This window comes from Phyllostomus discolor, chromosome 7 (assembly GCF_004126475.2).
Source record: "Phyllostomus discolor isolate MPI-MPIP mPhyDis1 chromosome 7, mPhyDis1.pri.v3, whole genome shotgun sequence".
NCBI lineage: Eukaryota > Metazoa > Chordata > Mammalia > Chiroptera > Phyllostomidae > Phyllostomus > Phyllostomus discolor.
Window position 1 is genome coordinate 117521033 of NC_040909.2, and position 11089 is coordinate 117532121.

The window sequence follows — 11089 nt, forward strand, 5'->3', positions numbered from 1 at the left end:
AACACATAACAATGCATTCATTTGTTCATAATATTTATCATCTTATCTACTATGGACCATATACTGCTCTGGAAGTGAGGATATGGCAATGAACAAACCCACAAGGTCACTGGCCTCATGGAAATCACCTTCTAGTGGATACTAGTATGGGCTAACAAATGTACTATCTAGTTTTAAAAAGATCATCATCATCATTAGTGTGTTTTAGATAATAGTATGCTAAATCCTAATTTTCTGAAGCAAAGACTACAATATACAAGTACAGGATGCTGTTAAGTCAAAAAATACTGTCAAACAGAAAACATTAGCCAAGCATCCCAGTAAAAGTTTTTCATTTATTAAAATATTCTGAATGGCAATTCATAACTACATTTTCTACAAATCATCTTCAATTCATCAATCTTAGGTAGTGTGAGATATTTATAGTAGATAGACTCTATTTTCTAAGCCATGTTTTTGACTCAATTCATTCGTACTTTCAGCCAAAAGAAAGGTAACCTTTGGCAAAGGCAAAACGGGTTTTCTAAGCATTCCTCCACATTCTAAAGTATATATCATACATTTTAATATTTTAAATACACATATTTGTGAACTTTTAGGATATGGGAGAAAGAAGAGAAAATAATGTCTCAAAAAGTACAAGACGTGGAGCAGACATTAAATATTAGACATTTCTCTGCCATAGAAAGCATGAAAAGAATCACAGAAAAATATGTCAAAGTCACTAAGGACATTACCGTTACTATCCCGGCATCTGGTCGCTCTCAGGTATTGAGTATGGTTTGTTAATGATTCTGAAAAGATCCTTATGACAGAAGAGAGTCAAGCCTAGACATGTAGCCCCAGTGTTTCACCCAAGAAAGTTGTGATTTTTAAGCATATTGTTTATTGTTTTCCCCACCTGACAAGTGAGAATATGCGATCAACCTACCTCATATTGGTTGGTGTTAATCCACAAGTTACCAAGGAAAGTTCATCTTCACAAATTCAATTTAATACATCAAAAGACCAGTGTGATAACAATGAACAGCTCCAGCACTTAACAGTGACCAAAACATCCTTTGCCCCTTTCATACCTTGCTTCTCATCTTGTTCAGCTGCAAGACCAGGAAAGTTTTGAGGAAGGAGACTTGAGGGTGTATCAGAAGTGACTTTGGGTGACAGCCAGTGTCTTGTGAAGAACATTTAAAAGAATCCAGCCTATCAAACTTCAACCAAGGTACTGGATTAATATAAATCACCATCTAACAGCATCTAGCATCGAAAACACACATTCTCCATCAAGCGCTTTTCTGATAGTGATTCCATGAGCTGCATAATAATCACCGTGCTTTAACCATTTTTTTGAATAAATGAATGAATGAATTGCACTTACACACTGATGGTCTCATTTTCTGCAGTGTATTGCTTATCTTAACACAACTATTTGGAATCAAAATAGTAGTACAAATTCCAGTACTAAGCATACCAAATGGTTACTGTAAAAAGATTTCCATTTGAATTATCAAAATAAATACATTACATGAAATTCAGAACTTGAAGTGAAAAAAAGCCTCTAATTAAGGGAAACTTATGAAAGCCTTTAGCAAGTTCTTTGCTGAATGCAATTATTTGCTTTCTTGATCCTCAGACCAGTTGCATTAACAAGGACAAAAGATATGCAAATTTAAGCAGACAATAGTCAAACCAAGCTGCTCTGACTCATACCAACAGAGACATTTTCAGCACATATTCAGCTCCATTCACACTAGCAAAGATCAGTGTAATAGTTATGCGTGGCTATAATCGAAAACTATACAATAGTCATTGACCAAGAACAATACAAACAAAAAACAAATTTATTTCACACAATAAATTAACAACTGAAACATGTGAATGATTTAGCCCAGTAGAATCATGTATATACCCTGTCACTGATGAATAATTGCATAGCAACAAAACATATGCATTGCTATGTTTAAATCACTATTTTAATTATATATTTTAAGAAAACAAAATATCACATTTTTGGTAAATACCTCATTCAAGACAATTACAGACTAAATTTCCTTTCCTACCCTCCTCAGAGAATCCAGACTAATTTTAAATGATTGAATTTTCATTAACTAACTATATAGACAGTATATTGAGACTAGTATTAAGTGATTCAACCAGATTCATCTGCTTACTATGGAAATAAGCTTTGCCAAAGCAAAGAGCAGATATCCTGTTATAAAGAGCTGTAATTAGTATCTGAAATTTAAGTTACAATTACCCAAGGCTGGCAGGATTCTGTTTGCATTCTATTCTTCCACCTTTTTTTTTTTTTTAGCTGTAGTCCACAATGAAAAAACAACTACAATTTCAGGTTTCAAAACTAAAACGACTGAGTTCCATTTAACTTGTCAAATAAAATAACAGTGATGTTAGTTCAGTCCCTAGTGGACAAAAGTAGAATAACTATTACTCGGCATGATTCAGCAGGCGGTGGTCTAAGTGAGCGTGACCACCTGGAACAGAAAAGGGAATTTATGTTTTCCCTGTCTTTTATCTTCTTAAAAGGTTTGCTCTGTTAACCAGCTAACTTAAAGAAGAATACCCTGGTTACATCCCTATCTATATGCACGCACTAAGTGGATTTTTTGCAAAGATCCCCAGGGGGTAGAAGGGAGGCTTTTCACAAATAGGGAGATTTGTCCCCTTTATAACAAGTGACATTGTTGAGTAAACTTGTTATCTGCTGCTTACCTGTTACACAGTTAAACACAGCAAAGAGAGGATGAACTGCAGAAACCATTTCATGCTTTAAGAGGCACATTTTCAAAAAAACATTTTAAATGATTTATAGAGAAACACTGAATAAAATGTTCCATTTGATTTCTCTACATTGAGATTACAAGCACACTCATATTAACATTCATCTGGATACCTACATCCCCACATGGCACTGCCTGTAACTACCATGTCCAGAGGGAAGAAAAGGCACCTCAGGAATACAGCCAAGTCTACGTGCTGTGCTCAGTCCAAATCTGCAGGTGCACGCCACCAGCTCTGTTTCCCCTTTCACAGTGGGCACACAACCTCTCCCTGATGCAGACACGTTAAAATTTATCTTCCTGATGTCTTTTTTCTCAAGGACAGAATGTTTCAGAAATCAGTCCTCTACTGTTCTACTGCTTGCTAAAATCTAGTTTCCTTTACAAACTTACACAATTTCTCCAGCCAAATATCTCTCTTTATATTTACTCTCAGCTCATGTTAACTTTCCTAGAGGTTGAGAAATAAGTATGTGGTGACAATTTCCCAACTTGGCTGCACAAAATTTCCTGGTGTAGTAAATTTGATCCTGAATTAGTATTGTCATGATTGGTTTCTTTTTGCCAACTTGCTCAAAATGTACGTATTTTTTAAAAGTTGGGTTTTTACAGTCAGAAAACTCAAGCTAAATCTTAAATATGAGAAAAACAGATAACATAAAATGTGCCATTGTTAGATACACAAATGGGGTGCCACCACAGCTTCATAAGCTAGCAAAAACCTAAAAACCTTGGCTGGTCCCTGAAGCCACAGAGAGAAAGCCCTCTTGCATTTGCAAACACTGCCCCCCTGGAGCAAAAGGTAAACACACAAATGCTCCCCTAAGGATCTCTAAGTCAGCTACAGTACAAGGACGGAAAAGGCTCCATGCAATTAGAAACCGAAAGCAATCACTTACTTTTTGCAGCCACTGAGTATAATTTTCCAGCACATGCTCCAGATGTTGAAGTTTCTGGGAAGAGAAATCCGGTTCCACGTGTGGAGCATCTCTCTGCAGAGCGTTTGTGTTGTACTGGTCTGTCCTACTCTCACGACAGTTCCCGTCGTGTTCTGGAAGAATGAACGTGTAGGCACACTGCCCATATTGAATCCGGCTATATCTTCTCCCACCGTTTTCTGGACTCCGGCGCTGGTTGCTGCACCCTACGTGAGTCAGAATGGCAGCGAGGAAAGCTAAGGAAAGGAAAACTGTCATTGTACTGCCAGCACTCTGTTTCCGTGCCTCTCGCAAAACTTGCTCCTTTCTTCTGACCTTTAAACTACTTCTTTATTTCAGGTAAAACCGCTTGCCTCTTTAACTTTCTCCCGTTCAAAGAAAGCTTTTGAAGAAGAATCACAGAAAACTAGCCATTTGTTTAGCTTTGTTCTAAAATGTTAATTTTTATTTCACTGCAATGGTAGTTTCCTTAGTTAAAACTTGAGATATTTATTGCATAGTAGCTGAGATTTATTGTTTCCTCTCTGTGTAACCGTTCGGCGTGGAGCCTGCCTGAGTTAGCTGCGTGTACATATTCTAGACCCTTCCTCTACCCTATCTGCTGCAGATCTGCTATTTTCTCCCAGACCTCAGTGAGTTTTATTAAGGTTGCACATCCAAGCCAAGCTGGAAGCAGGCAGCCTTTCACAAGATGACTTGACAGGAATGCATGAGGGTGCCCCTATGCAAGGGTTGCTGATGGCTTGGAGCTGCAGGATCGTCTTACAAATTGGCTAGATGCGCATGACCTCGATCGTGTATGGCCCTCCCGCCCCTTCTGCAGACAATTGTCTGGAGCCTTTAGCAGACTCAGGGCAAATCAATAAATAGAGCAGTCCACCTTAATACACTTTTAGTGTGCATGCTGACCTACTAAAATCTAGCAAACTAGCAGTGTGTTTTTAAAGTTTCTAGTTAATTGGGGAATGCTAAGAAGAACACTGGCATAGTCTCCAGTGAAATTATTTTTTATTATTTTTGAATGATAAACCTGCATAATTATTAATTTTTAAAAAATTTATTCTTGGCTCTGGGGGAAAAGATATTATAAATAATTTTTAAAAGTGGTATTCTTTCATTGTGTTCACTTAGACTTTTAGGAGTTGGAGAAAATTATCAGGGAGTGTCAAATTAGCAAAAATATTTCATAACTTATCACTCAAAGGAATATAGTATGTGCATATAAACTAGCATAATATGAGCACTTTCTGAGATATGCATTTTAAATGAACGGGTTCCTGATTAGAATGTAGCCCTGTGTGTTCTCTGTATGCAAATTAAGCAACTTCCTTAGAAAAACAGTATAGTTACAATTTAAGACAGTAGCCTGAAAATTGTTAATTCCTGTGGTATATCCTACTCATATGTTTCCCAAGGACCTCTTCAATGCTACTATGGCCATCTTTACTACTGGCATGGAAGTTCCCCAGAAATTCTCCTGTGGCCGCACAGAAAAACTATGTGAGAAGAAAACATCTACCAGGTGTGCCAATGGGCCAGGAAAGGGCTGCCTGGCAGAATTCTATTATGTAAAAAACAAAAAGTATCAGAAAGTGATTCCCCAAATCTAGGGTGTAGACATTTGAACAAAGAGACCAGGGAACCATTAAAAAAAGGTGATAATTATAGAATTAATGTTACAGCACTGAGATCTGTACTAAGTGTGGGCAGAAAACATGAATTATGAGCAGGGGCTTCCTTCAAGAACTGGGAGGGATTTTAGGGAATGGAGCTTCTCAACTGCAGTCCCAGTGTGCAAACAGAAGCCACAGATGTTTACTCTCCAGTCCTGGAAAGGTGCGGGGAGGGGCACCGCACTGGGAAGTGGGTGAAGGACAGTAGAAGTCAGTGATGGGCATGCTGGGACAAGTTAGAGGAGGGAACAGAACAAATTCCAGAGAGAATGTGGGGTTTAGTGGGAGACATAAAATATGCTGAGATTTATCAGTCCTTTCCACACCAAAAAAAAACAAATTTCTGATATGACAAATATGGAAGCAAGTAATATCAAACATAGCAGCAAGATCTTTGAACCACTTTGGCCAAAAGGCTTCACACAGAGCCCCAGTTGTACTGATTCACAGTTGTAAAGCAGGTTCACTGGTGGTGCTGAGAAGAAAAAGCACTGATTAAAAGCCAGTTTATGTTGCCGAGGTGATGTAATCTTTTCTCTGTACCCAAAAAACACATAAACAAAAAAAGTGACAGGTAACCTGGATAATCAAGCTTTTAAGGGCCCACGAGGATGAAGTAGACTGGCAAAGGACAGATTTGTCTAAGAACACTTTCCAACATCGCTTGCTTTGAAAATTATCCCTGGAAAGAACAAACTCCAAAATCAACACCTATAAGTGCTTTGTTAAGAACTAAATACAGCCAAAGATCGGCAGAAGACACAAGGGTGAGCAGTGAGGGCTCTGTTGAAGCGCTCCTGTGCTTTTTAACAGCCAAGATTGTTCAGATCTCTTCCTGTGTGTGTGGTGTGTGTATCTATGTGTGCTTGTTCGTGTAAACTTTTCCAGTCTGAAAAATGAAAAGGAATGCACAATTCCTGAGGGAGAAGTAGACAAACCAAGATAGGAAAGCCTGAGACACAAGTGAAAAGGAGGAGGGGACACAGGCACAGTGAGAGAAAGAGACAGAGATTGATTTATATCTTTCCAGAAAAACAAAGCAACATGACACTGGATGTATCAATCTAGAAAGAAAAAGTCTCGAGATTAATTTTAAGCAACTGGGAAACACAGCGACATGAGGAATGGACTCGTGCACTCTGGGACTCCAGCTGAGGCGACGCTGGGTACATTTGAGGATCCTAATGATATGCTGCAGACCGCATGCTTTCAGGGACCTGCACCTAACTAATAACAATACTGTTATTGTTGCTGGTGATTATTCAGAAACGGTGCAGTTTAGAAGACTTTAGAATTTAGGAGGTTGTATGAAGAAAAGACCACATTTTTTAAAAAAACTTTCCTCCATGCCCCCAGTTGGTTGGAGAACCACCTTGTACACTGAAAGGTTGTGGGTTCAATCCTTGATCAGGGCACATACTTAGGTTATGAGTTTGATCCCTGCTGATGGCACATATGGGAGGGGCACATATGGGAGGCAGCCAATCGATGTCTGTCTGTCTGTCTCTCTTAATCCCTCTCTCCCTAAAATCAGTAAACATATTCTTGGGTGAGGATAAAAAAAATTCCTCTACCACCCTTCCAAAAAAAAGTTAAAAAAAGTTCTAAAGAACTAAATAATTCTATTCGATTGTATACTGATGGAGCTTGATCTTGAAAGCTTTGTATCTCTGTATTTTATCTGCATTAGCAGAGCTCTGGAATCAAGCAAGTGTGTGCTTTCAGATTCTCATCTCATATTTACAATAGCCCCTGCAAACAGGCTCGTCCAGAAATTTCCAGTGGGATGGGAACTTGATGGCCCTTAATCTGTCCTAAGACCCAGTCTTTGTTGCTTCTTTTGTGAAGCTTTCTCCAGGCCCAATGAGTGGCTCTCTCTGATGTATTTCAATAACCTTCTCTTCCTATCTTCACAATGGCACTTCTCACACTGCTTTCTAATTATGTCTTTTTTAGCCTGTCTCCCCCTCTAGCTGTGAGTTCATAAAGTGATCTCCTCTTTTTAATTTCATTCATTTCCCAGCACTTACTTTGCACTTTGGTTGAAGGAATAAAAGAATAACTGAATGAGTGAATGAGCTAACTACTTTACCATCTACTACAGGACTGGCCACATCTGTTGCAATATTTGGGTGAGTTTGCCTAGAATTAGGATGAAGCCCAACTTATTCTAAAGAACAAGTCAGACACAAGAACATGTACAATAGTAATTCAGAACATTTTTAACCCTTAACAAATTGATTTCCTCATTTAACATTTATAGCACCCATAATTATGTATTATTAATCCCATCTTGCAGATAAGAAATCGTAGCACACAGAAGTTAATTGTCCAAGATTTATAATCTCTTATGTGGCAGAGTAAAAATTTGATTCTCAATCCATTTAATTCTGGGGCTCATGTTCATATCCCACTGAGCTATAATGTCCCCAGTCATGCCTTAGCATTAGGAAACAGAAAAAACTTGTACATTTGAGGGACAGAAACAACATGAAATCTATAACTAAGAGGGTTTCCTCTTCCTCTTCCTACCCAAGGCCTTCATGGACTCATGTCACGACTTTCAAAACAGAGCTAATATTAAGCAGTATGGTTGTCCCAGTTGCTAACCAACATCTAATCTGATTGACCAGTTATACTGTGGGTCCGTTCTGAATGTTAGTCTTGTGCCATATCACATGTTATAGAGCTTGACTATCACCCATGATCTAAAATAAAATTAGACAACATAAAATGAAATACAATTTACTTCTCCAAAACATATCAGGCACTCTCCTGGTATTCGTCTGACACCCAATGACGGTAAAAGGGGTGGGAAAATATTCTCCTCTCTTGCATACGGAGCACACCATTGCTCAACACGTATTCTATGGCTCCGCTCTGGCACTTGCAGGGACCAAAAATATCAGCAGGGTTGTGGTCATGGCAGCCATGTGTCAAAGGAAGGCACGTGGCTGTGATCCCTGAAGGCAGAGCCAAGACCCCTTCACTCAACAATATAGGCAACACAGGCATCCACAGCAGATGGAAAAACCATAGAGAGCTAAAAGAGAAGAGAAGATGGGGCCTACTGCCTGACTGAGAGCACTGTGTGAGCACCTGTGAAGTATCTGCTGGGAACTCCCAAACCAATGAGGAGACCTTGCAAAGAAGAGCTGGTGACACTGCAGTGGGAGAGAGTAGGCAAGACCCTCCAGTGTGTGGAGACATGTAGGTAGGTGACGGAAATAAAAAATTACAATATTCCTTTGTTTCCTGATGAGAGAAACTCCTGGTCATTGGTGGGTGTCTCACTTGCTAAGTCAGTTATTGTAATTATGCAAGTTGGAAAGAGCTGAGACAAACTCACTTTCTTTACCTAAGAAAGAAGTGAAAGGACTCAAAGAAAGACCTGGAAATGGAGGACTAGAACTAGAGAGATTTAGAGAGGAGTCCAGAGAGACAGGAGTCGTGGGCAGGTGGCTCAGCTGGTTCGAGTGTCGTCCCATGCACCAAAAGGTGGCAGACTTGGTCCCTGGTCAGGGTGCGTGACTGGGCTGCAGGCTTGATCCCTGGTCAGAGCAAGTTTCTCACATCAATGTCTGTCTGTCTGTCTCTCTCTCCCTCCCTCCCCGTTCCTCTCTCTAAAGGCAATTTTTTAAAAAATGTCCTCAGGTAAGGATAACAAATATTTTTAAAATAAACAAATAAAATAAAAGACAGGAAAGTTGTGGCTGTGTGGCTGGCTATAAGAAACTTGTGAAGATATATAAAGTATGGAGGTTTGGAGTGACATGGTGTTTCCTGTGAGATAAAACCACTCTTATTTTTATTTTTCAGTAGAACATATGCTTTGGGGTAAGTAACTTCTTTCATGTAAATGAGAAGAATGGTTGGTCCTTGCTCCAAACGTGGGGCAGTTAACATCTGGGTTAGGCAGACTGTTGATGTGAATACAATAAAGTCATTTATTTCACCTTGGTCTTTCACACTAGATTAGAGCCTCTCTTGGACTGAGACTGTGTCCCTTTTTCTGGCAACATAGGAGTCAAATGATAAATATTCATAACCCAGCTGACTTTCTGGCAGACTCATTCACTTTAATTATTGATGATGAGATCTGAAGACACAGAAGCATCATGCTCCCTTGGAGGTGTTCATATGTTGATACTACTTAGACCTCAAGATCTCCCATTCTGGAGAGTCACATAAGAGACTAAGAGATCACAGATTCCAAAGCAAGTCCCAGAAGTCCCAGTGGTGTGGTATCTGACACTCCCAACTACCCAGAGACATTGCCATGGTTGAAGAACCATTTAAGAAACCTCACAGAAATACCTTCCAGTGTGAGATTTACTCATCAATGCTGCAACATAGATGTAAGTTCCACAAGAGCCCAAATGAGAAATGGAAACAAACAGCTGGAGACTACCAAGTAGAAATACAGATGCCAACATTCCCCTCATACCAGGATAAAGAAAGATTTCCACTGGAGGCCCAGTGAGATGAGATTTATTACAGGAAAAAGCATATAGACCACTTTGCATTCACTAAGTGTCTCCTTTCTCCTTTTACCTACAGATTGACACCTTGATTCCTCAGAGAAAAATGCAAACGTCTCTTTGTCTCAATTTTTCCAAGTTCAGAAAGAACAAGTATTTGAAAAGAATGGCTGAAATCAACATGTAACTAATTATGCACACAATGGCACTTGGGTGGTGGCTAATCATTGTAGACAAAGCTGATATCTGCCCTTGATTAAGCAGTGGACCCAAAGATACAGGGCTTTTTGTGGCTTTGTGTTTGTTACTAGAGAGTTATGATGCTCTGTTCATCAAAGGTGTAAAAAAAGGATCACTCACCAGTATTGCAAATTTAGATGATGATATGGAAATAAGATCCCCAAACTTTTTGAAATCTATCATTCTTTCTTTTTTAGTCTTATTTGCATCTGTTAATCTAATCTAAGCTTACTTTCCCTTCTTCTTCTTGCCAGGTTGGGTAAACTGTCTTATAGTGGTTAAGGTGGGAGACAGAGTGCTTCATTTTTATCTTTGTTTACTTCTTGTTTATACTATTAAACAAGATTGGATTACATTGAACAAGACATTTAATTATTCTAAGGTTAGTTTCTTCATCCACAAAAGGAGGGTGATGATACAGTGCCGTTTTATTAGGATGATGTGAAGGTTAAATAAGATAATGAATATTATCAAGAGCATAGCAAGGGCTCTAAACACCAGTTCTTGTTTCTAAATGTGAGTTCTCTTTCTTGTACTCAAAAACAGTCCTACTTTTCAATCTATTAAATTAGACTTTGACTATGTTCAAAGTTTATGTTGACCTAACTCAATTTGTTATCATTCTTTCCTGTTAATTGTTTAAAATCACTCTTGATCCTCTTGGAAATCACAGTATTTGAAAAGCACATTTTCACACGGGCAGGTGACCGTGTTCACAATGATAGTTCACACAAACAGCACTGGTGCCCCTGAGGGCAGGGACTCCAGTGTTTTTCCTCGCTGCTGCATCCCTGGCAGGCACCCGGAACAGTGAGCACCTGGCACACAATAGGTGCTCAATAAATAATATGCTGAATGAATGAAAGGAACTGGAAACAATTTAGTAGGAATGTACTGCTCCACAGAGACATTTAGTAGGGAAGATGGACATATAAACCAATCACACTTGCTAGTTTAATGAG

At 39.1% G+C, this 11089-nt stretch overlaps 1 protein-coding gene across 4 annotated transcripts in view; it reads right to left on the reverse strand.

The window, feature by feature from the left end:
* Positions 1-4441, reverse strand: part of ANGPT1 (angiopoietin 1) — a 229660-nt gene extending 225219 nt beyond the window's left edge. For 2 of the 4 annotated variants that reach the window (XM_028534010.2, XM_028534009.2), the window contains exon 1: positions 3695-4440. In XM_028534010.2, coding sequence (XP_028389811.1) covers positions 3695-3991 — 297 coding nt within the window. In that variant the 5' untranslated portion in view covers positions 3992-4440. Of the gene's footprint in view, positions 1-3690 lie in introns of all 4 variants that reach the window. The other 2 variants (XM_036031352.1, XM_036031351.1) reach the window with 2 other exon arrangements.
* Between the last annotated feature and the right edge of the window lie 6648 nt (positions 4442-11089).